The sequence below is a fragment of the Perognathus longimembris genome, chromosome 17 (assembly GCF_023159225.1).
Source record: "Perognathus longimembris pacificus isolate PPM17 chromosome 17, ASM2315922v1, whole genome shotgun sequence".
NCBI lineage: Eukaryota > Metazoa > Chordata > Mammalia > Rodentia > Heteromyidae > Perognathus > Perognathus longimembris.
In genome coordinates, this window is record NC_063177.1 from 18,001,612 (window position 1) to 18,027,217 (window position 25,606).

Consider the following 25,606-nt stretch of genomic DNA (forward strand, 5'->3'; position numbering starts at 1 on the left):
CGCTCAGCACGTGCCCTGGACACCCAGAGACATAAGGGCAGCTGGGCAGCAGCCGCTGCCTGGGGACGCCATCCACTGCAATGTGGAGGGGCTGCGGACGGGATGAAGGACGCACTGACCTGTCTGTCTCTCTGCTGAGGACTCTCCCAGGATGTTCCCTTGATAACCCTGCCTGCCTCTCGCCACCTCCTGAGCATGTAGTCTGGCTCACACCCACCGGAAACTCCTGGGACCTGATGCAATGAGGCTTGAACTCAGGGCCTGGGTGTTGTCTCTAAGCCTTTTTGCTTAAGGCTAGCACTGTACCACTTTGAGGCACAGCTCCACTTCTGGTTTTCTGGTGGTTAATTGGTGATCAGAGTCTCATACTTTCCTGCTGGGGCTGGCTTCAAACTGTAATCCTCCAATCTCAGCCTCCTGAGTAGCTAGGATTATAGGCCTGAGCCATTAGCACCCAGAAGACATTTTGTTTTGGAAACTAGAGTCCCAAGACAGAGAGAAGGACTGAGCCAAAAGACCCAGATTTTAAAGAGACATTTTCACATGCTTGGAGTCAGGGGGCTGGACATCTTGGCCTCTGTGTCTTGAGGCCTCTGGGACATGTCAGCTGCTGAGCAGGCCTGTCTCCCTCCTTGATTTCCCCCCCCCCCATTTTCTTCTCCCAATTTTCTCCATGGCACAGGCTGTATCCACAAGAGCCTTACTTGCCCTGCTGATCCTCTGGCTTCTTTGCCTAGCAGCCAGAGTCTCTGCCCTCAATGTGGGGATAGGTCCCCAGCCACAGCCACCCTGGCAAGGCCTGATTCCCCTACCCCACATCAGGACCCTGGTGCCTCCCCTCCTGGACCCCCGCCTGACACCCAGAAGGCAGAAGTCTTCGTGGATTCTTCAAGGCTGGTATTCCTATATCAGGCCTCTGCTGGGAGCCTCTCTCGCTCCTCAAGTGGGGACTGGCTGGGATTGTTTCTTTTTTGTGTGTGTGTTTTTTTTTTTTTTTTGCCAGTCCTGGGCCTTGAACTCAGGGCCTGAGCACTGTCCCTGGCTTCTTTTTGCTCAAGGCCAGCACTCTGCCACTTGAGCCACAGCACCACTTTTGGCCATTTTCTATATATGCAGTGCTAGGGAATTGAACCCAGAGCTACATGTATACAAGGCAAGCACTCTTGCCACTAGGCCATATTCCCAGCCCTGGCTGGGATTGTTGATGGTATCTGTGAGGCCAAAAAAAAGTTATCTATATTTGCTGTGGGTCAGGAGAGTTGGAGCAGAGTGTGCATGTGGCTTGGGAGGTCAGGCTAGGTCAGGGAGCTGTGAGGTCCACATCAGCCAGTTTCAGGGTCCTGGTTATGAGTGGGTGATGTCCACAAGAAGATGGAGACCCCAGCTCCAGGACACGGGAGGAGAAGGGTTAGGGATCACCATGCAGAGAAAATGAGGCAGAGGGGTCTTTATCTCTACAGCCTCTGTGTCCTGGGAAGGCTACTCATATCGGGCCTTCTACCCCTCCAACCACACTATACACCAGGCCCTGCATCTCTCTCTCTCTCTCTCTCTCTCTCTCTCGCACACACACACTCGCACACACACACACACCAATTCACACTTTAAGCACAGAACAGTCTAGAACTCTGTTTAGGTGAAGCTACCAGCAAACAGTCCCGGGAATGGCTCTGCTGGAACATTCTTTCACTAAGATAAGAGCGACTTGTAGCACCACCGGGGCTTCCGGAAGCAGTCCCCAGGCAGGGGGACAGAGGGACACTTCCAGCAGCCCCAGGTCACTGGCAGCCAGGCATCTCCAGACTACATTGAAGCTGAGGGGAAGAGTGGCCCTTCTGCTCTGGTGCCGTCTTGGTCCAGCTACCAGCTGTGTGAATATGGTGGTCCCATGGCCGAGGGTACCGACCAGCCTCTCCTGGGGTCCTGTGGGGAGCAACGACTGCTTCTCTCCCTCTCCCCTCCTTCCTTTCCCCTCTCCTCTTCCCCCACTGCCATAACCAGTGGCTGTATTTCTTGGCATGGAGAGAAATAAAGTTAACCATGTGTGGTCTCTGGGCTGTCTGTGTGCACTGCTGAGATTCAAGGGCCTGCACACAGGGGGTGAAAGTGTGGGAGCAGTCCCCTCAACCTGTTCGTCCCTAGGATTAAGGGTAGGCCTGGGGACCCTATGCACACTGGGGTTCCATGATCCACATGAGGTATCTCTCTGGGTAAATCACTGTCATGTGTGGGCCTCAGTTTCTCCCATTTGTACCAGAGGTGGGTATGCTGGCCTGTCTCTTCCTCCCCTTGTCCTTCTTTCTGCATAGATGGAAGATCTTGGGCTGAAAAGAAGAGGGCAGGAAAGAGCTCTTGCTCACTCTAGGCATGGGGAAGAGGGAGGAGTAGGTGGAGCAGAGGGAGAAGGATGCAGAGAGGGAGAAGGGAGGGAGGTCTCAGGACCTGAGTGATAGAGCTGAGTGGATCAGGCTATGGGGCTGGAGCTGGTCCACTTGGGTTCAAATCCCACCTGGCTTCTAGTTAGCTGAGCCCCCTTGGGGAGGCTCCTTAACCTCTCCATGACTCATCAAGTCTGAAAGAGTTATTATCCAATGAAATAGTCTATGTAAAGTCTACAGCTCACACTATCTGTGGCTGTGGGATGCCCATCAACCCATCTCCCTCCACTGAGGCAAAACCCAGGGCTGAGACCAAAGAATTCACTGGCTAAGGGGCTGTGCAGGCCTGAGTTCTGGCTCTCACCTGTCTCCCCTCATCTGCACAAACAGGCACTGTGGTACACCCTCCAACACGTGTGTGTGTGTGTGTGTGTGTGTCTGTGAGAGAGAGAGAGAGAGAGAGAATTAACTGCCTAAGTGTCCCCACGTACACCCCACACTGTGGTACCTGATTGGGCCTGCATGGGTGTGGCTTTGCTTCCTATGGAGGAGTAAGTGGCGTATTACTGGGCTAGTCAAGACTGACGGCTTCACCAAAGTCACCTTGAAGAATCAGGAAGTACTCAGGAGGCTGAGATCTGAGGATCATGGTTCAAAGCCAGCCCAGGCAGAAAACTCAGTGAGACTCTTATTTCCAGTTAACCACAGAAAACCGGAAGTGGTGCTGTGGCTCAAGTCATAGAGGGCTAGCCTTCAGCTGAAGAGCTCAGGGACAGGACCTCAGCCCAGAGTTCAAGCCCCACAATGGACAAAAAAAAAAAAAAAAATCAGGAAGTAACCATGAACACATTGTCTCCTCTCTGGTTCACTTCCACTCCAGGTATGCCTTATGTGAGCCCAGATGGCAGCAGATTTACAGAGATGGGGGAGACAGGTCACCGGCTAGTAGGAGTGGAGACTCATGGAGGTCTGGCAAGGCATCTATGAGCAGGAAGGAGGGGAAGGAGTGGTTAAGGCTGGGCCCCTCTTTTTCTTCTCACACACTTTAAACACCTACTATGTGCCAGGCCTTGTACAGGACTCTGGGGACTCGAAGATAAAAAAAGCTTTCCTGAGTCACATGACCTCGACCTAAAGGACAGCTCTACAGAGGAAGGGAAGGCTGTGGTGTGAGGAGAAGTGGACTTTGGGAAGGAGAGGGTAGTAGCAAGTGGGGCCTGTGTCCCTGGAGGTTGGGGGTAGCCAGTAAGAAGAATCCTTCAGTCACTATCACTGGGAGTAAAATTCATCCAGCCAGACCTGGATGAATTGCTTCAAAGCAAGGAGCCCAGTGCCTAGTACATAGCCAAGCATGTCCTTCTAGAGTCAGAAGCCTTGCCAGGGTTAATTGGAGATAAGAGTCTCACTGGGCTGGGGATATGGCCTAGTGGCAAGAGTGCTTGCCTCATATACATGAAGCCCTGGGTTCAATTCCCCAGCACCACATATACAGAAAATGGCCAGAAGTGGTGCTGTGGCTCAAGTGGCAGAGTGTTGGCCTTGAGCAAAAAGAAGCCAGGGACAGTGCTCAGGCCCTGAGTCCAAAGCCCAGGACTGACAAATAAATTATATATATATATATATATATATATATATACACACACACACACACACACACACATATACACACATTCATATATATATATGTATATATATGAAAGGTGTTTTTTTGTGGGAGGGTTTTATATGTATGCTGGTCCTGGGGCTTGAATTCAGGGCCTTAGTGCTGTCCCTGAGCTTTTTTTGTTCAGTGCTAGCTCTCTACCACTTGAACCACAACTCCACTTCTGGCATTCTGCTGGTTGATTGGGCTTTGTATTTTATTTTTTAAATCCCTTCTGGATTAAACTCTTCCACCAAGTTGTGAGTTCCAGGAGAGGGCATGCATGGGCAGTCCTCCAGAGCCTGATTCTCTGGGATGGCATCTTAATGAATTAAGTATTTACTGAGTTGGGGGAGGGGCTGATGGGAGGGGTGGCAAGATATAGTGTATTCATAAATTGCCATGCTGAATTAAAATATCTTTGTACAACTGTAAAAAAAAAAAAAAAAAAAAAGAAGCCTTGCCAGGCCTTAGGAAGCCCAGAGAACAGGGTTGGAGGTGTGGCTCAGTTGGTAGAGAGCACTGGCCAATGTGTAGAAACCTCTGGTACTGAATTCAAGTCCTGATCTTAGGCCAAAAAAAAAAAAAGGCAAGCCCAGAGATCTCCCATGGGGACTGGCCATGTAAGCAACATTTATGCACTGTGACCCTCATCACATTGCTCTGCAGCCTTTGGCCTCTGGGTTGTGTTGCAGGGGTCTTTTCAAAGGCCTTTGAAGCATCTTCAGGGGTCCACATGAAGATCAAATGTCCCCTGGCTGGTGTTACCAGTGTAATATGGAGGTCAGATCTGGCCAGCGAACGAGGGCAGAAGCTGACTCCATCTCCACTATCTCCCCAGCCCTTGAGCTTCAGAGTTGAGGGCCCCTTCCCATCTGCTCAGAAGCCGGGAAAGATTCCCTCTCCCTGTAAACAATAATGCCCCTCTCCACGCCACCCCCCCACACAATCCACGGGCCAATTCTTGATGGGCGTGCCTGGATTCCTACAGGAAGTGAAGCCCCATCCCCAGGTAATGGGAGTTCCTGAATCCCAAGAGACAGGGGCCAGCATATGGCCTATATGTTACTGAACCTGTCTGTCAAGTGCTTGGGACTGGGAGCTCCCTGTGACCCAGCCCCCTGGCCTGACCCTATTTAGGGGCAGGACAGCTCAGGGACCACTATACCATGCCACATGTCTTGTCCCCCTGGTGTCCCAAGTCAGCTCTCCATTGGAGCTGAATTGGTTTGTTGCTACTTAGAAATCTTCCGGAAGTAAGTCTCTGTGCCGCTGTCCTGTTTTGTGTTATATGTTTTTCTGAAACCTGGGACTGGTCCATCCGGAACTTCCCCAATAAATTCATCTTTTTACTTGAGGCTGTCTTTGAGTAGTGGACTCTTGGAGGGTTGTGGGACCTCCCCCCCGCCCCCCACGGGCCCCGCCTCGGACCCCACTACAACCAGGCAATCGTAAGCACACGCACCTCAGCAGTGACCAGCTTTACTGCCTGGCTCTGGATCTGAGTTTCCTTGGCATATTTGGCCATGCTTATAACCCCATTTCAGAAACCAAAATGGAGGCTGGAGGGAGGACTTGCATTGTGGAATCTCTAAGGCAAGGTGGGAACTCCTCACAAATGACAAAGGCCGGTGCCACTGGACCAAAGGCCTCCAGTTCCTCACCTGCAAACAAGATGTCAATTTCCCCTATGGCACAGGGCTGCGGGGGGGGGGGGGGGAGGGGGCGGTGTCAGGGTGAGGTGGGACTTGTCAGTCTTGTTCCTCAGGAGAGGGCCAGCCCTGCTGCAGTGGCATGGTGAGGGACTTTCAGGCCTTACCTTCTCCCATGGGTGCTCTTCTCTCTCTCCTTCTTTCTCTTTGCCTTCCTTTCATCCTCCCTGGCTTTATTATTATCAGCCATCTTGCTTGCTTTAGAAGCAAAGAGGACTAGAGAGTCCCTCTGATCAGTCTGGGGAGTCTCCAAGCAGCAGAGGCCTGCACCCCACATTCTAAGGGGACTTCCAGAGATGATAAGACCCAGAGTGTGAGAGTGAGAGGCTGGGGTGGGGGTGGGGGGTAGGAATGCCTCAATTCCTGAGGGAAGGTGGGCCTTCTAGAAGCTGCTCAGAGACAGAGGAAAGCCAGGCAGGTGTCTGAGAGTTGCTTGGATGGAAATTTCCACTCACAATCATAATGAACACCGGGGCTTGTCCTGAGTTCCCACTCAGCCTCCAGGAGGGCAAAGGAAGGCCCCACACTGGCCTGGAATTCCTACTCCTGCGACCCACCAACTCCCATAGGGTTCCTTTGTGCAGATCTCAGAAGGGGTCCCCAAAGTCTGGCACACTTGTGGCTCTGGCCTGCTGCAATCCTAGCTACTCAGGAGGCTGAGATGTGAGGATCAAAGTATGAAGACAGCCTGGGCAGGGAAGTCTATGAGACTTATCTCCAATTAACCAGCACAAAGCCAGAAATGGAGCTGTGGCTCAAGTGGTAGAGAGCTAGTTGTGAGAAAAACAAACAAACAAGCTAAGGGATAGTGCCCAGGCCCAGACTTCAAGCCCAGTAGACAGAGAAAGTATGGAAATTACAAAGTGTAAGAGGTAGGGATGCCCACAGCCTGAGCATCTAACCTGTGCCCACCCAGGACAGCAGGGTCTCAGAGGCCCCAGGCACAATCTCAGGGCCCAAGACCCCCTCCCCCATGCTCCTGACTTAGAGTGGGGGCTGCTGTCTCTCCCCAGAGCTGGCAGTGGAGCAGGTCAGCTGGAAGCTGGGCCATGCCTAGGCTCCTGCCTCCTGCATTATTGATCAGCTGCCTGGCCGTGGGTGTGCATAATTCATGAGGACAAGGAAGTACCAAGATTTGCAAACCAGAGGCATCCCGGCTCCTCCCAGCCCTGCTCTCAGTGTTTACGCCTCTTTGCTTAATGGGCTTCTAAGAGAATCTCAGGCTTCTTGTCTGTCCACTGAGCCCTGGAGTGCTCCTTCAGGTTTGGCATTGCAACAAATTGGACCCAGGATGGGGCTGTTACATCCTCTGCACGTCCTGAATGGCAAGTAGAGGTGATCCTCTCACCCGTATCCAGTGCTCAGCAGGCCTATGCCACACTTGTCAACACTCCTTGCAATCAATTCTGGCTTCTTTCATTGTAGCCAAGGTCTTGGGAAGCAGAAGTTGCTAGACGGGCCAGGGTTCCATGCACTGGTCAGAACTCCGAGCCTCTCTGTGTTAGGCAGCAAGGAGGAGCCGGGATAGAGACTGGACAGTGGTTTCCCCCTCTCAGATCAGACTTTTCCTAAATACAGTCCACAGAACTGTAGGCAATTGAAGGGAGATTGCAGGTGTTGGAGTCTGTCTGTCTGTCCACCAAATTCAGCCCTTAGTCCCAATGCATTGAGGACGCTTGTACTCAGTTTCCTTCCTTCCTTTCTTTCTTTCTTCCTTCCTTCCTTCCTTCCTTCCTTCCTTTCTTTCTTCTTTCCTTCCTTCCAAGTCAGTATTGAGTCTTGAACTTAGGCCTGGACACTGTCTTTTTATTTTCCTTTACTCATGGATGATGTTGTATCACTGAGTCATGGCTCCTCTTCTGGCTGTTGTCTCATTAATTGGAGATAATAGTCTCATATACTTTCTTGCCAAGGCTGGCTTCAAGGTGCAATCCTCAGATCTCAGCCTCCTGAGTAGTTGGAATTACAGGCGTGAGCCCCCGGTGCTTCCCCTACTCCCATCCCCAGCACTGGGGATTGAACTCAGGGCCTCTTACCTGCAAGGCAGGCTCTCAAGCACCCAAACCATTCTTCCAGTCCCTTTTTTTTTTTCTTTTTTGCCAGTCCTGGGGCTTGAACTCAGAGCCTAGGCATTATCCCCAAGCTTCTTTTTTTGCTCAAGGCTAGCACTCTACCACTTGAGCCACAGCACCAAATCTGGCCTTTTCTGTTTATGTGGTGCTGAGGAATGGAACCCAGGGCTTTATGGCTAGGCAAGCACTCTACCACTAGGCTGCATTCCCAGCCCCAGTCCCCTGTTTTCTTGGTAGGGTCTCACTTCGTGCTGGAGCCAGCTTGGGCTAGGTTCCATCTATTTGTGTTTCCTTGTGTCACTGGAATGACAGGCCGAGCCACTGTGTCCACCATGTAGCTGAGATACGAGGGCCAAGACATGGTACCAGTCATGGCTGAAATGGTGGTGTCTCATGAATTTGTATGCCCAGCTGCGACTTGACCCATGGTCCTCATGATCTCTGCCTTCTACATAGCTGACAGCTTGAGTCACTGTGCCTGACTTGGACTCAGTCCTGTTCTGTAGGTTCCCATAGTATATATCTCCCAGACCAAACTCTGGTGTGCAAGAAATGTTATTTCTCTGTATAATCAGATTTCATTGCTTCTTTGTCTTGATTCTCCCAGGTGGCAGAACTCAATCCAGCCCTGCAGGCTCTTCTGGAAAAATCCCCCCTTGCCGAGCCATGAGAGGATCTGGGGATAGAAAGAGAAGGTGAGGACGTGTAGCTTGGTTTACAAGGAAGAAGGGACGGGAGCCAGCCATCTATTGGATCCTCAGTGATCACCTCAACAGGGACAAGGTGTGGTGACCCGCCACAGCCTGTGACTGGGGAAGAAAGGCTATCATCCAACAGGTCAGAAAAATGCTGAAGGAAATCAAGCTAAATACAGTGGCTTGACAGGAAGACTCTCCTGTGCCTTTATTAGGCTCAAGTGTGTACCATGAATCTCCAAAGCAGAGTAGACACTCAGTATCTCCTAATTTAACCAGATGTCAGCCCCACCCCTCACCCCCAACGGGGGATTGAACTCAAGGCCTTGCACTTGAGTGCTTTCCAGCCCTTTTAGTTTGTTTTTCAGATACTGTCTAGCTTTCAGAAATTTGATCTCATATATAGCTAAGATTACAAGTGTGCAGTGCCCAGCCCAAGTTCTTTCTTTGAGGAACATTTTCTTCTAAATCGACTTCAGATTTGTTGACCCAAGCATTCCCCCCAGGTTATTTGAAACCCCTTGTAAACATCGTTTCCAAGGGCTGTGTAAGACAGACAAACCGTAACTGTTTGACTTGTCTCGGCTTCCATAGCTGGCTGTTCTCAAGTCCGGTTTTGCTCTCTCTGTAATTACGAAGCAGGGATAAGGAAGGTTCTTCTAGGCAGCTCTTGGTTAATGCCTGGGATTCATGTCTTCCTGGGCCAGTGAGAACCCAGAGCTCTCACCATGGCAACTGCAGGAGCTGGAAGTGGGAAGATGCTCACTCAACAGAATGAGACAAGGAAGCCTGGGCCAAGGGCTAGGAGCATACTTGAATGTTGGGACCCCCTGGGAATGACTGGCCTTGACTTTCTCCATGGCTCTGGAGAGTATCAAGCTACCAGAGGTCTCAGCCAGACACCTCCTTCTTCCTACCGGGTCAAAGGTCAGGCTGGGAGACTGAATAGTTGGGGGGCTGTGTGTCATTCATTCTTGCCTCTGGGTTGGCCCATGCCTTTGATGTCTTCTGACAGTTTTTTCCACTGGAGAATGTTCTTCTAAGAAGCTTCTCAGTTTGTTTTGAACTCTAGGTTCCTCATAGAAATTGTAACAAAGATCCATCCCCTTTTGCCTATTTGCCTGCCAGAGAGGGAAGTTTCTAGGTGAGAGGAGACCCTAGTCATCTTGGGCAGGAAGCAAGGGGACTGTGGCACAAGGCCCAATGTCTCAGAGGCTGCTGTCTCATGGTGCAACCCTCAGCCTGTCTCCCAGACTGCTCAGGAATCTAATTCTGCTTCACAGGAACTTCCTGTGCCCAGGGTCATGGAGGTTCGTCTTCAGCCTTACAAAAGCAGGGGAGGAGCTCACAGGGGCAAACTGGGCATGTAGTGAGTGGCAGAGTGCTTGCCTAGCATATGTGAGACCCTGAGTTCCAGTCCAGCACCAAAACAAAATGAAACAAGAATTTCAGAACAAGGCATGTTATACACACCAAATTGCTAACAGAAGTCACAGGGCTGGGCAGTCTTTGGGTTTTATTCCATCTCCTCCTATCATCAGAAACTTCCATCACGTCTTTATTCCTGTATTATTTTTATAATTCATAATTTAATTAAAAATATGAATGTAGAGGGGAAGGAAAAAAGTTATTCCCCATAATCCATTAGCTGAAACAATCAATGTGGATATCTGAGCATTTATCCTCCAGGCTTTTAAAAAGGGATTTGTTTTGCACATACAGCCACAGTCACTTTATAATAAAAGGGCTCAGCTAAGTGCTTGTTGCATGATGCTGGACGTGGCAAAGCTTTTAAGATGCAAGCTCCTTCCGTTTCCTTTAAGCTGCCTCCTTCAGCTGTGCCAGCCTTCCTGGCTGCAGTGCATCATGGGCACAGCTCGGGTGCCGAGCCAGCCCTCCAAGGGGCTGGGAGCCCCAGGAGCTGGTCTTCTTGCTTGGCCTGACAAGTAGGAATGCAGAAAAGTCCCCACTCTCTGCCTCACCTCCAGGGAGCCACCAGGGCTTGAGCTCACTCCCCCCTCCTGTCTCCCCCCCCCCCCCCCCGCCCCAACCTCCTTTGCTTTGCATTGCATTCTGGCTCTGGGTCCTCACCTCGCTCTGGGATGTGTCTGTCTCCAGCCTCCCCTTGGCCCATCCTGCAGTCTGCCTGAGCTGCAATCCCACCCTCCTGGGACCCAGCCACAGGCCGTTGGGAAGTAGGGGACCTTTCCCACTTGCAGAGCCACCTGAGGGTGCTGGGTGGGGAAAGCCTCGAATGTGGATTGGGCTGCTATGATTTGCTTTTCCTCTAAATTCAACCCCTTAGATCACTTCAAATTCATCCTCTGGTGTGTGTGGGGGGGCCTTTGGGAGGCCCCAGGCCAGGCTCTTTCTGACTGTGGGACACACTCTAGGGTCTCAGGAAATCCCCTGGAGAAGGGAACACACAGTTCCAGGCAGGGCCAGGCCACCATCCCCAGGGAACCAAGTCCAGTGAACTCATGTTTTGATCACAGCCTATGGGAGCTGCTTGTGGGCTGGTTAAACAGGCAGGAGGTAAACACGCATCCCAGGCGAGGAGAACACGGGGCTTAATTATAAGAGCAACGTGATGACAACAGGGCAGAGGGGACTGGGGAGGAACTGGGGGGGGGGCACACAATCTCTGTGTAGTCCCCTTCTCTCCTCCCCCACAGCCACACTTACTGCCTGGGTGCAGGCCTTCTTCCTCATCAGGATCTTCTCCAGGGCCAGGGAGGTTTTAGTTTGGTTGTTTCTTCCTTAATTTCATTCTCATTACATCATGAATCCAACCTCATTCTGGCACACTTGGAATATGCCAAAAGCACCGAAGGGGGATATTTCCACACACCCACTGTCTCGCCCCTCTTTCTCACAGAGTGGTGCCATCTCATTTCTTTTCTTTTGCTGAGGCAGAGTCTTGCTTTGTAATTCAGTCTAGCCTCAAACTCTCAGTCCTCCTGTCTCAGCCTCCTGGGTGCTGGGATTATAAGGCTGCACCACCACACCAGGCCAGAAGTCCTTTTGTGGATTTGTTGGCTTGTTTACTACTTGTTTCTGCCCTGTTGCAACCCCAAGTCCTGTGAGGACAGGGACCGTTGTCTGTTCACACTGAATGTCATGGGCTCAGGAGAGTCCTGACAGAGTGGATGTTGCAGTGCATGTTTGTGGGTGTTGGAGGATCACCTGGCTCCTACTATTGTGTGGACTGACTTCTGTAGCTGAGATCTTGCTATGCTCTTCATGTTGGGGAGTGGGGTTGGGCTGAGGGAAGTTCTGGGCACAGGCTTAGGGAAGATGGGGAGAGCACAGAGAAGACAGAGTCTGTAAAAGTCATGTTAAGAGGCACACACTTACCCAGGGGTACCACTGAGAAGGCACAGTGAGGGGAAAGGAAGGGCTCCCTCATAAAAGCCATCCCATGTAGGACTCTATTCTTAAAAATCTCCTGGGGTTGTTTGTACAGGGATTAGAGGTCTGAACTTGCCCTAGATCTCACAGCCAGCAGTAGAGTTAGAGTGGGAACTGCAGAAGTAATACTGGTGCTTGAACTCAGGGCCTGGGTGTTGAGCTTTTTCTGCTCAAGGCTGCCACTCCACCACTTGAGTCACAGCCCCACTTCTGGCTCTGAGTGTGTGTGTGTGTGTGTGTGTGTGTGTGTGTTTAATTGGCGATAAGAATCTCACAGATTTCCCTGCCTAGGTTGGCTTCATACCCACTATTCTTAGATCTCAGCCTCTTGAGTAGCTAGGATTGCAGGCATGAGTCACCGGCATCTAGCAAGAGCCTTATCTTAGGGCTGGGAATGTGGCTTAGTGGTAGAGTGCTCCTCTAGCATCCATGAAGCCCTGGGTTTGATTCCTCAGCACCACATACACAGAAAAAGCTGGCAGTGGGCACCGTGGCTCAAGTGGCAGAGTGCTAGCCTTGAACAAAAAGAAGCCAGGGACAGTGCTCAGACCCTGAGTTCAAGCCCTGGACTGGCAAAAAAAAAAAAAAAAAAAAGTCTTATCTTTCAGAAGAATTTATCAAATCAGAAATACAGCTTATATTTTAAGGTTTTTTTTTCAGTTAAGCAGAAGCTGTGAAGCTCATCTCAGTAGCCTAGATGCCCTTTGCACTTGGATATGTCTCTGACTAAAGATGTCTATGCCAAGGACAAAACGGATTTCACAAGACTGAATTCAACCGAAAGGTCTAGCTAGCAGACTAACTAACTGAGACAAAGGTCTCAGGGGAGGTTATGATGGGGTGACCCTTTGTTCCTGTTCAGCGTAAGAAGCTAGGACTCTCCATATCTGATTGGCCTAATATGGACTTGCCATTATCCATCGGAATGGAAAAGCTCTGTGATTTTAAAACATATTTTAGGAAATTGTGAAAATGCGGTTAAGGTTGTTGGTAATGGTTCACCAATTATATATATTCATCACTTCATTCCAACTAAGTATTATTTTACTTGCTCATCCTCCCCTTTTTTTTCTGGTACTAAGGCTTGAATGCTGTTGTTTAACGTTTTTGCTCAGAGCTAGTGCTTTACCACTTGAGCCACAGATCTACTTTTGGCTTTTTGCTGGTTAATTGGGGATAAGAGTCACATAGACTTTTCTACCTGGGTTGGCTTTGAACCATGATCCTCAAATCTCAGCCTCCTGAGGAGCTAGGATTACAGCTGTGAGCCATCAATAGCTGGATCTTTTGCCCTTTATTCTTCTAAAACTACAGTGTTTGAGGTGACTACAATTTTCCATCTCCCGACATCAAGAGCCTCTGACAAGCTACTAAGAGGGAGGGTGCATTTACAATACACTTATCCAAAGAACTATCAATTGAATAGAGAAAATAATTCGCAGGTGTTTCAACCCTCTACAGCTAGCCTCTTATCTTCTGCCATCCCAGGCAGAACTACAGTTAGCTTTCAGCACTGACACAGCCAGAACTATACCCGAGATTTTACTCCACAGCCCAAACCATCAGGATTTCATTCATTTTTTTTCTTATTTTTAATTTTTTGGTGCCAGCGAATGAACTCTGGGCTGTGCCTGCTAAACCTATGCTGTACTACTGAGCAGCCTCCCCAGTTTTCACAGGAAGACTTGGGGTTCTCATCTCTAGATTCCTGTCACATCCGGGGAGTCTGCTCCTAAAAGTTTCTTCTGGCTCAGTCCTGGACTGACAGGGGGCCTGGAGGCTGCACACTTACATCAAGGGTGCGGTCTCTCCCATGCAAGGAGTGTCCCCCAGGAGCCCATGACGCAGCAGGCCAGGCCCCGGGAGCCCCTGGGTGCCTCCCATGTTCAGTGGCATCTCTCAAGGGCAGATTCCAGGGAAGCTGAGCACCAGAGGTGGAGTCTCTGGAGGACAACGAGCCTGAAGGGAAGGAAAACTAACTCCCTGGAGTTCCTCTCGGCTGGAAGGGGGCTTCAGGAATGGAGACAGGAAGAAAACCCCCGGATGAGGACATGGCTGGGCGTGTGATCGAAGCAGCAGACAGGGAAAAGTCATCCCACGACAGGTAACAGCTGGTGGAGGGAAACAGGCAGAGCCACAGTAGAAGACGTCTCCTTCTCCATGCCACCTCGCCAGAGGGAAATCACAGGCATCACTGTCCACTCAGAAGTCCGGCTTCTGTTAGCAGATCCACACGCAGCTGACATTTACAGACCATCTAGGGCGCACCTACGTCTTCTCACACCTCTCGTGTGAGTCTCGGGATAGCTCATTTCCAACAGATCGGTTTCCATTTTACAAATGGGAAAACAAAGACTTAGCAAATGCTCAAGCTCTACAAACACCCAGATGGACCCTGGACAAGAAAAGTTGATCTCTCTCTCTCTCTCTCTCTCTCTCTCTCTCTCTCTCTCTCTCTCTCTCCTAGACAAGAAAAGTTGATCTCTCTCTCTCTCTCTCTCTCTCTCTCTCTCTCCTAGACAAGAAAAGTTGATCTCTCTCTCTCTCTCTCTCTCTCTCTCTGTGTGTGTGTGTGTGTGTGTGTGTGTCTGTCTGTCTGTCTGTCTGTCTCTCTGTCTGTCCTGGGCCTTGAACTCAGGGCCTAAGCACTGTCTCTGGCTTTTTTTGCTCAAGGCTAGCATTCTACCACTTGAGCCACAGAGCCACTTCTGGCTTTTTGGTAGACAATTGGAAATAAGCATCTTAGGGAGTTTTCCCAATGGGCTAGCTTCAAACCTGAATTCTTAGACCTCAGCCTTTTGAGTAGCTAGAATTATAGGTGGGAGCCCCGGGTGCCTAGTCCAATTTTTACATAGTATACATAGAAGATGACTGCATTTGCTCACTCTTCCTCCCTTTGTTTCCCCTCTTCATTGGCCCCCAACATGTTTCTTCTAAACCATTAAAGTTTGTTGTTGTTAAACAGTTCATTAGTTTGAACTCAGATCCCCATTAGTTGTCATTCTACCAGTCATGCCCCCCAAATCCTCTTTTGCTTTTACTTTTCAGATAACATTTCAAGCATTTGCCTGAGCCAGCTTCAGATGGCTCTCCTCCTGCTTCTGCCTCCTTCGTAACCAGCATTCAGGCATGCACCATCAGGCCTGGCCAAGAATATTTATTCTGAAGAAAGTAAAAACCAATGGGCTGGGGATATGGCCTAGTGGTAGAGTGCTTGCCTCACATACATGAAGCCTTAGGTTCGATTCCTCAGCACCTCATAAACAGAAAAAGTCATAAGTAGTGCTGTGGCTCAAGGTAGAGTGCTAGCCTTGAGCAAAAAAGCCAGGGACAGTGCTCAGGCCCTGAGTTCAAGGCCCAGGACTGGCAAAAAGGAAGGAAGGAAGGAAGGAAGGAAGGAAGGAAGGAAGGAAGGAAGGAAGGAAAAAACAAGATACAAAGAAGGAGGGTACATTTACAATACGCTTATCCAAAGAGAAAAATATCAGTTTACTAGAGAAAATAATCTAAATAAACTCTGAAGGAATGTTTCATTAAAAAGAATACCCTAGCCTGACACTGGTGGCACATGCCTATAATTCTAGCTACTCAGGAAGCTGAGACCTGAGGATTGTAGTTCAAAGCCAGCTCAGGCAGGAAGGTCCATGAGACTCTTATCTCTGAGTAACCACCAAAAAGCCAGAAGTAGCACTGTGGTTCAAATTGGTAGCCTTGAGCACAAAAGCTCAGGGACAGTGCCCAGGACCTAGGTTCAAACACCCGGACCTCCACCCCCCCCCCCACAAAAAAAGTGTAGATGCTGAGCAAGTAAAACTGAGCATTTTCAGGAAAGAATTATAGGAGTCTCTGGCTGAAATTAACTTAATGCCCTAATCAATGACATTCATGACAACATAATACTTTCACAGAATAAAGGACTTCTTCCCTCAGAGTTAAATGCTAATCTGATAAAACTTAGCCTAGGAGATAAGTTTTAATTTTTGTTATATTTTTTGTTTTCTGCTAGTCCTGGGGCTTGGACTCAGGGCCTGGGCACTGTCCCTGGCTTCTTCCGGCTTTTTCTGTTTATGTGGTGCAGAAGAATTGAACCCAGGACTTCATGCACGCTAGGTGAGCACTCTACTGCTAAGCTACATTCCCAGCCCATTTTATATTTTTATGAACTAATAAATGGTTTCAATCAAAGAGCAGGACCAGAAGAGAACCACAAAGAGGTTTTAGGAGGGAAAGCATTTCTTGTTCTTGTTCTCCATTGCTTTCTTAAAAGGACATGAACTTGGATGAGGTGTTTGCTCAGGGTCTGTAGCATCTCAAACCTATGTTACATCCCAGAAAGGAGGTGGAGGAGGATGGAAGGTCAACCATCCTTTTTGTCAAACGCAAGCTGGGAAAGCCACTCTTGGGTTCTCTCTGTAAAGTCATCTTAAATATAAATCCTGAGCCCTGCTTGTCTTATAGGAGCTCAGCCATCATCGTTGCCAACAGTGAACTACCATAAACGACTGAAGACAACACAATGCAAAATGCTCACGGCTCAATTAATGGCTCAGTGCTCTAATTTCCTACCAGTGTGGAGTTTCTCGTGCTTTTGGCTAAACACAAGTCTCCGTCCATCCATTAAAAAAACACGCCTTGAAGATACGGATGTTTTCAAAGCAGCTTATTTCTCCTTTAAAAAATATCATTTAAGGAGTTGGGGATTTAGCTCAGTGTAAGAGCAATTGCCTGACAACTGCAAGGCCCCGAGTTTAATCCTCAGCTCTGGGCAGGGAGGAAGGAAGGAGTGAGCAGGAAAAATATACATATATATGTGTAAAATTTAAGCTGGGTGCTGGTGGATCACGCCTGTATCCTAGCTACTCAGGAGGCTGAGATCTGAAGATTGTGGTTCAAAGCCAGCCCAGGCAGGAAAATCTGTGAGACTCAATTGGGTTTAAATTACTACATATATTTCACAGTACATACTTTAAGCACCATAATGATGAAAATTATCATTCTACTTTACATGGCTTATGAAGTCTATGAACTTTAAGAATAAAATCATTTCTTCCATTTCAGGTGATATGTACATTCTCTTTGTTTAGTATCATCTGTTCCCTCTTCCTCTCTCATTCCCTCCTTCCCATCCCCACCCATGAGTTACTTATTTTCATCAATGTCCGATGTATCTGTGATCCCTTCGGCTATATTATTTATTATTATTATCACCCTTTTCTCACTCATGCTGTGCCCTCCCCCCAGCTTCCCTTGGGTGTGCTCATGTATATCCCACATATGAGAAAGGAAATATAGAGGCATCTAAAAATAATGGAACATTTTCAGATGAGGACTTTTGTTTCCTTATCTTTGGGGTTCTAAGAGGTGCTTGGATCTTGCTATTTGGTGCCTTTCTCCCACAGCTGGCCTCTTTTGTTTTTACTGTATTTTGGTATCTTGAGTCCTGTTTACTTTGTTCTATCTCTTTGTATTTTAAATTGAACACCTGCATATCAGAGAGACCATACACCTTTGTCTCTCTGTTCTTGGTTTATCTCGCTTAACATGATTTGTTCTAGTTCCATCCATTTCCCAGCAAATGCCATTGTTTTATCCTTTCTAAGGGCAGTGTAGAATTCCACTGTATGTAGGTACCACATTTTTTGGATCCATTCATCTGTAGTGGGGCACCTGGGTTGTTTCCATATCTTGGCTACTGTGAACAGTGCTGCAATGAACATGGAAGTGCAGGTGTCCTTGTCATATCTTGGTTCCTGTTGCTTAGGGGAGATGCCTAGGAGTAGTATGTCTGGGTTGTAGGGTATGTCTATGTTTAGTTTCTTTTGAGGAACCTCCAGACTGTTTTCAGAGTTGTATTAGTTTATATTCCCACTAGCAGTGCAGTAGGGTTTCTCTTTCTCCACATCCTCACCAGCATTTGTTGTTGTCTGAATTCAGAATATAGGCCATTCTGACTGGGGTAAGATGGTATCACAGGGTTGTTTTTATTTGCATTTCCTTTATGGCCAGGGATGATGAACATTTCCTCATGTGTTTCTTTGCCATTTTTATTTCTTCTGAGAAGTATCTACTTAGTTCCTTTGCCCATTAAGTGATTGGTTTATTAGGTTTGAAAGGGTTAGTTTCTTGAGCTCCCTGTGTATGATGGATATTAGGCCTTTGTCTGTTGCACTGCTGGTAAATTTTTTCCCAATTGGCTGGCCGTCTTTCTAGTTTAGTAGCAATGTCTTTAGCTGTGCAGAACCTTTTTATTTTAATATAGTCCCATTTGTTGAGTCTCTCTCCTATCTGCTGTGTACCACTGGGACTCTGTTTAGGAAGTTCATGCCTGTGCCTATAAGTTCTAGTGTCTCTCCTACTCTGTCTTGCAGTAGTTTCAGAGTCAGAAGTGGTGCTGTGGTTCAAGTGGTAAAGTGCTAGTCTTGAGCAAAAAGAAGCCAGGGACAGTGCTCAGGCCCTGAGTTCAAGCCCCAGGTCTGGCAAAAAAAAAAAAAGAAAAAAAGAAAAAGATATTCTTGGAAGTGAGTCACTTGAAGATTATATTTATTTATGACTTTGCAGATAGTAGATACTATGAAGTTGCTTTATTTCACTGGGTCAAGTCTGGCCTGACTGAAATGGTTTGGTCACAATAGATTGCCAAGCAGCTGTCTGAGTTCCACAAGAGGGATTTCCCAGGAGCCGATACTGCGGTCCTGCTTTGCACTCACTCTTTGCTTCCAAAGATTTCTTTGGCAGCAGAAAAGTCTTGAAGTAGCTGTGGAGAATAAGAACCATGATGCCTGTTTTACCTGACTGATCGCAGGGAAAGAAAACTGAAGGGCTGGATTACTGAATTACCAGGCAGGCAGTGATTAATGCAGGAACTAGAGCATGTGGCCACATTCATTCCATTTCTCCCCTTTCAAAATTTACTGAAGATACATTGCATCTATTGTATTGGAGAATATAAAGATGAATTACAATGGCCTGTTCCCTCAAAGTGCTCAGACTTTGGTTGTGTGGGGGAGAAAGAAGCACCTGGTAAATATAACAGAATGCCTAAGTCCTATGCTGGAATCCAAGGAGCACAAAGGAAATCTGAGAAGGCACAGGCCAGGGAGTCTTCCCAAAGGATGGGCCATTTAGGTAGTGTTATGGGCTGAATATCAGTGTCTTTCCTTCCAATATTCACTTGTCAAAATACTAACCCCCGAGGCTGGGAACATGGCCTAGTGGCAAGACTGCTTGCCTTGCACACGTGAAGCACTGGGTTCTATTCCCCAGCACCACATATATAGAAAAGACCAGCAGTGGCGTTGTGGCTCAAGAGGTAGAGTGCTAGCCTTGAGCAAAAAGAAGCCAGGGACAGCACTCAGGCCCTGAGTTCAAGCCCCAGGACTGCCAAAAAAAAAAAAAAAATACTAACCCCCAACATGACATTAGCGAGGGCATTGAGAGGTAATTAAGCCAGGGGTATGGCGTCTCTATGAACAGGATTAGTGCCCTCATTAAGAGACAAAGGCTGGCGCTCTTCCCCTTAAGCCATAGCTCCACTTTGTTAACTGAAAAATTTCATATAGACTCCTGCTTGGGCTGGTTTCAAACTGATCCTCAGATCCCAGGCTCCTAAGTGCCTAGCCTATGTTAGTAATTTTAAAGAGTACAATGTTCTGGCAGTACATTCACAGGGTTGTGTCTAGACTACTTATATGTGGTTCATAACACTCATCAGAGACAGCACTCAGATTGAGTTCAAACTTCAGGACCAGCGCACGTGCACATACACATCATTATTTAAGTAGAAAGAGATTGTTTTTCTGGCTTACTTGTTGAATTTTTATTTATTTATTTTTTATTTTTTGCCAGTCCTGGGCCTTGGATTCAGGGCCTGAGCACTGTCCCTGGCTTCTTTTTGGCTCAAGGCTAGCACTCTGCCACCTGAATCACAGCGCCACTTCTAGCCTTTTCTATATGTGGTGCTGGGGAATTGAACCCAGGGCTTCATGTATATGAGGCAAGCACTTTTACCACTAGGCCATATTCCCAGCCCACTACTTGTTGAATTTTTGACTCCATGATATCTCCTGACATTTCATAATCATAGATTCCCCTTCGCTTCTTAGACATTAGGTAAAAGTTTTCCAGTACCTTCCTTCCTGTATTTTATTGTTTCGTTTTATTTTGTGGGCACTAGTGTTTGAATCCAGGGCTTGCTTAGTTAGTGCTCTACTACCCAAGCTATGCTTCCAGCCCAACTTTCTGCTGGATGCTTTGGAGACAGTCTCATGGACTTGCCTACCTCGGGGCTGGCTTCACACACTGACCTTTTGGGTCCCATGAGTAGCTAGAATTATACGATGAAGCCACCAGCACCCAGCCATCCAGAGTTTTAGAATATCAATAAAAATACTTATCTACACCAAAGGTTTCATGATCACCATTCTCAAACTGTTCAGACATTTCAACACAGCCACAGGCACACCATTTAGATATTTATTATTAAATTACATAACAAAGCTTCTTCTATACAGTCAGAAAATGCACATTTAGATGAGAACAAAAATTAAGTACAAATACAATAAAATTTTCAAGATGCCATTTTAAAAGCAAAAAATTACAAAGTGCATTTGGAAAGGAATATTTTTAAATTTCTATATTGGCATTTGTCATGAGAAAACATGTTCTGTCATCATGAAGCATGACTGGGGTCAATCCCACCCCAAGCAAGAGCTAATGGAGTAGGGGGATACAAAAAATTGTTCTTAAAGTCAGAATTTAGGCTGGGTACAAAGAAAGAAAATAAAAAAGCTCTTCTAGGACGTGGCTCAGTTCTGTCTTTGCTTCTTATTCAATAAATATCTTTAAAACTCACTTGCCCATCATTTTCCTTGCCCCTGTAAAACTCAAGGGTTTAAACACCACCAGTTTATATTAAGACCATGATGAAAAGTTCTGCATCATTTTGGAGAGCACAGAACATGACTGTTAGTGCGAGGGCCCAACATTTGCCACAAAAACTCAGGGAAACAGTGGACATGGCCATTTATCCTCAACAACTTAATAGTACAAACAGTAGAAAACTCAACTTCCAAAAAATAATAATGAAAGATAAGGGATCAGGAACAAAAAAGGCTACACTAGTTCCTAGAAGTCATTTTCACCAGGTTGAGATCATTAATGGCAAAACAGAAAATGAATGACTGGGCATGTAAATCCAAAGGGTCTCAATTCCAGAGGGACCCAGAGTCACTCTATTCAGATGTACTCATGCCCAACATACAAGAACTAAGAAAACAGTATTTGGATCCAGGTACAAAAAGTACCCTCAAGGTATCTCCTCTTGTCTTGTCCCCTGTCTCCATTCTCAGGAGTCAACTCCACATTTCACTCGAGTACTGGGCACTATGGAAAAAGGCTTTCTCTGCAAAAGTGAATTTTGGTACAGACAGAAGAGCAGGAAAGGAAAGCCTCAGGAGGGAAAACCCTCCAAAAAGTGAGCAGTGCAGGTTACAGGGAGTCCTTCAGCATTATCAATGGTAACCTCGTGGAGAGTGCCAGGATGGATAACCTACAGCACCTGGACATCTCGGCTTGAACTGAGTAACACATTAAACATTTTTACTGTCACCAGAAAACATAAAAAGCACAATCTTAGAAATAAGATGACACACACTTGTAACCTCAGCTACTTGAGGCTGGGGCAGGATTGAGAGTTCAAGGCCAGCCTGGGATACATGGCAAAACCTAAACAGCCACAACAAAAACCCAACTCCCCCCCCCCCCCTAATTTGGTATTTTGTTCTTCTGTTTCCATAGATGTTTATCTTTTTGAGTGAAGTGGAAAGTTCTGGATCGCTACTAAGATCCAAAAAATCAAGGTGTATAAAACAAAGGCTGAGCATGGCTTCCCTCAGAGGCAACACTTTACTGGGACCATAGACCTCTGGGTTCTGACTGTTTTAACAAGATACTGCTGCTCCTGAGCCCAGCAACCCTGTTACGGAGGACGGCAGCAAGAGGAAACAAAACTGAACAAAAGTTCAATGGCATGAAACTGAAGTTTCAATCAGTAATCACAGGATCCCTGTCTGTAAAGGGCACGTCTCCATTTCCTTTCTGCCAGCGGACGCAGGAACCAGATAAGAAGGAAGGGAAAGCATCGAGTCCACGCATTGCTTGCTCACTGGAGCGCCTTACAACGGGTGACAGCACTGGGACATTAGACCTGTCTGACACCAACACTGACACCCAACTTTTAAAAAAAATTTTTTGGTGCCAGTCCTGGGACTTGAACTCAGGGCCTAGGTGCTGTCTCTGAGCTTCCTTTGCCCAAGGCTAGCATCCTACTACTTGAGCTACACTGCCACTCCTGGTTTTTGTTTTGTTTTGTTTTTGCTTTCTTTTTTTGGGGGGGGGGTGTTAATTGGAGATAAGAGTCTCACAGACTTTCTGGCCCTGGATGGCTTTGAACCACGGTCCTTAGATCTCCGCCACCGGAGCTAGGATTATAGGTGTGAGCCACTGGCACCTAGCGATACCAAGCTTTTTTCAACTTCCTTGGAAGAACTCGATTTACTATTTTCCTAAAGAAAATAACCGACATAATTGTATTACTTCATATAAGCACAGCTGCTCCTGAAAGGCTCACTGGCCCCAGCACTGGTGTTGCACTCAGCACAGCAAGCTCCATCAACCCAGGTCACATCAGCTCTAACGAGCGAACCAAGCACTCAGACCAATAGAAAAGACTGTCAGTATAGTTAAATAAATACTTTATTTATGATACTTCAGATTTTATAAATGCCAACTATATAGCAAACCAAAATCCCACAAAGTCTAGCTGAGGCATACCATCAATCAAAACCCTTTGAAAAATCAAAGATAATCAAGCATCAGGGCAGAGAAGTCTTGTTCTCCCAAAGAGAACTGACTAAATGAACTTACGTCCCTGATCTTTAAGATTCACAGTGGCAAAGCTGAACGTCAAGGGCTTCTCCAGTCAATGATCCATGCTTAAAAAAATAAACCCCATGATTAAGAAAAATATATCAAAAGGCCCTTCATTCCCAGAATGGAATAAAACTCTGACACCAGAATGACAACCCTCTCAGTCCGCTAGTCTACCCATGAGGCAGTATATCAAGTCCACCTAGCAGTATTCAACACACAGTATGCAACAAAGAACTCTATGCTAACATGGTTTCAATCTCATGGCACAGCTGGATAAAATAAATATCACCGTCAATCCCACTGCAAAGGGCAGCCCTGCTCTGAGAGGAGCAGAGAGGCTGCAAGTCTCTAGGATACATGATAGTTCAGTAAGACAAGGAACAAATTTACAGAAACGGAGAAATGGCTAGACGTGGAAAGAATTCTGAAGTGTAGTTTAACATCTTGCCGCCGTCCAGATGATGGGTGCAGGCACACAGGGGAGCTTTCACAATTACTTTCAACATTGAAACCTCTCTCTGGATGTATGGAAATGCTTAACAGATTTGGAATGGATCAATTTTCACAGAACACAGCATTCTTGGTACCCCGGTGCAGCTCCAAAGTTGCAGAGCAATGTGGGGAGCAACCCAGCAATGTCATTTACAAACGGGCAGCTTCCCACTGCAAAGAGCACCCTCCGTGAGCTGTGTGAACTGACGTGGAGAAGCACGGGCACTGACAATTTCTTCTGCCATGGTAGGACTCAGATTTCATTCATTAGTAGCAATATATAGACTAATGAAAGAAATTTTGAAAAAAAAAATGAAACAATTACTGGTTCCTTAAAAAGAAAGAGGCTTTGTCATTGTTAATGTTTTTTCAATAATATAGTTGACCCAGTGTATTCACAACTTAGAAGAAAAAAAAGACAAACCCTTTTTTGCGTATTCTCCATGTCAGATGACCACAAACATGCTCAAGTTGGCCTATCACATTCCAAAGAAACTGGAAAGTGGGATAGCAAAATTTTCCTTGAATACCAAAGAGTTGGGGACATAGAGTAGTAATCTAAAGCACAGATTATCAAGAAAGGACTTATGATTTCTCATCATGAGTGTTAAATAAAAGGACAAGAATGATTTTTATTCACAACCCAACCTGGTGGCCGAAAGTAGTCTTTGGCTATAAAGAACTTGGTGTTCCGAAGAGCGCAGCTGTCCCCAGACTCCACCATTTTTACTGAAGCACAGACACTCTGTTTTTGATTGGTTTACTTACCTCCTAGGGAGACAAACCAATTGAAAACTGTTTTCCTTTTTTAAAATTAAAAACAGAGAAATGTGTGTTAGAAAAGATAGCACAGAAAAACTGTGGCTTCAGCTCAATATCCCAGAGCCCATCATTTCAGTTTTGAATTCATCCAGATGGTCAAGCTAGTGATCGGACAGTCAAGTTCTCCTTCCCACTTTTCCTTCTCCCAGATCAGGTGTGAGGGTGGCGGCTCCAAGTGTCCAGGAAGGAGCCATCAATGGAAAGCATACAACAGCAACAGGATGGTACAGATGCCAATTACGCCACCTAGGATGAGGGAGTCGCGCCGCTTCCTAAGGTTGATTCTCTGGATCAGGCTGTTGACGGCAGGAAAACGATCTTTGAGAGTCTTTATTAAGGTTATGTGTGAGAAGTCTCTTGGGAGAAAAGTCACTGGAATCACAAACAGTGGTGGGTAGAGTCCACAAATAGTAAATGAGAGAAGAGAAAGAGGGGAAGAAAATCACACTGTGGGTGTCTTCACAAACACACATTCCAAAACTAGGACAAATTCTCATCTCTTGGTCATGTGTGTACTATACAAATAAGGACAATGGAAAGAGAAAAACAGAAGAGAAGAATGACAATCTCATGTTGAGGGGTTCCTGATGAGCTTCTGGATAGGGTGGGAATCAGTATGGTGAGGAGCAGAGAAAGTCTGCAGGCAGGGGGGTGCAGGAGACAGGGCAGCTCTGCCTGAGAGTTTAGGAAAGCCCAATCCCCTCTCTACAGGTAAGTAACCCTTCTGGTGGTGAGGCAATTGGTAGGAACCAGCATTATGGTCTATATAATCAGGCACTGGAGAGTTATTAAAAAATCTTAATTTTACTTTGCAGCAGTAGGCAGAATACAGTAGGAAAGCAGGTAAAAATCTTTAGTTGGCCAGGCACTGGTGGCTCATGCCTGTAATCCTAGCTATTCAGGAAGCTGAGATCTAAGGATCAAGGTTTTCAAAGTCAGCCCAGGCAGGAAAGTCTGTGAGACTCTTTTCTCAATCACCAGAAAATTGGAAGTGGTGCTGTGGCTAGAGTGGTAGAGCGTTAGCCTTGAGCAAGAAGTCAGGGACAACACCTAGGCCCTGAGTTCAAGCCCCATAACTGGCAAACAAGAAAGTGTTATTCTATTTGAGAACATAAAAAAAGAAAAGACATGAAAATGCCTATTTTAGGGGCTTTATAATAGCACGACTACACTGTACTTAGTATTTCAAGTTATCTTCATACTTTCCTTTGTTTCTATGTTGTAGAGCAAAGTGCCCACACTGTTTTCTATTTCTGGCAATGGGTTTTGACAGTACATCTGCAGGTGCATCCTCTTTATTAAGAGATACTGTATGACGTTCAGGAGAACTACCAAGGAGAGCTGGTACTACTCCTGGGAGAAATTTCACTGCATTTTCTGTAATGAAATGGCTTCTGCCAGAAACCACACTTACTCATATCACACTTCATGATATATATCATACATCATATAT

General features: G+C 46.9%; 1 protein-coding gene and 1 long non-coding RNA gene across 7 annotated transcripts in view; both read right to left on the minus strand.

The window, feature by feature from the left end:
• Nucleotides 1–3,960: 3,960 nt before the first annotated feature.
• LOC125366054 lies at nucleotides 3,961–22,143 on the minus strand. 2 transcript variants are annotated; one of them, XR_007213776.1, is made up of 3 exons: nucleotides 21,919–22,143; nucleotides 9,341–9,344; nucleotides 3,961–3,971 (listed from the first exon to the last, which is right to left on the minus strand). It is a non-coding gene; the product is annotated as an uncharacterized LOC125366054 (long non-coding RNA). The 2 variants fall into 2 exon arrangements; XR_007213775.1 differs by lacking the exons at nucleotides 3,961–3,971; nucleotides 9,341–9,344 and adding an exon at nucleotides 20,369–21,830.
• A 501-nt stretch (nucleotides 22,144–22,644) lies between these two features.
• Nucleotides 22,645–25,606, minus strand: part of Gosr1 (golgi SNAP receptor complex member 1) — a 41,155-nt gene continuing 38,193 nt past the window's right edge. For all 5 annotated transcript variants that reach the window (XM_048366447.1, XM_048366446.1, XM_048366449.1 and 2 more), the window contains exon 9: nucleotides 22,645–24,471. In XM_048366447.1, the coding sequence (XP_048222404.1) occupies nucleotides 24,347–24,471 (125 nt within the window). In that variant the 3' untranslated portion in view covers nucleotides 22,645–24,346. The remainder of the gene's footprint in view (nucleotides 24,472–25,606) is intronic.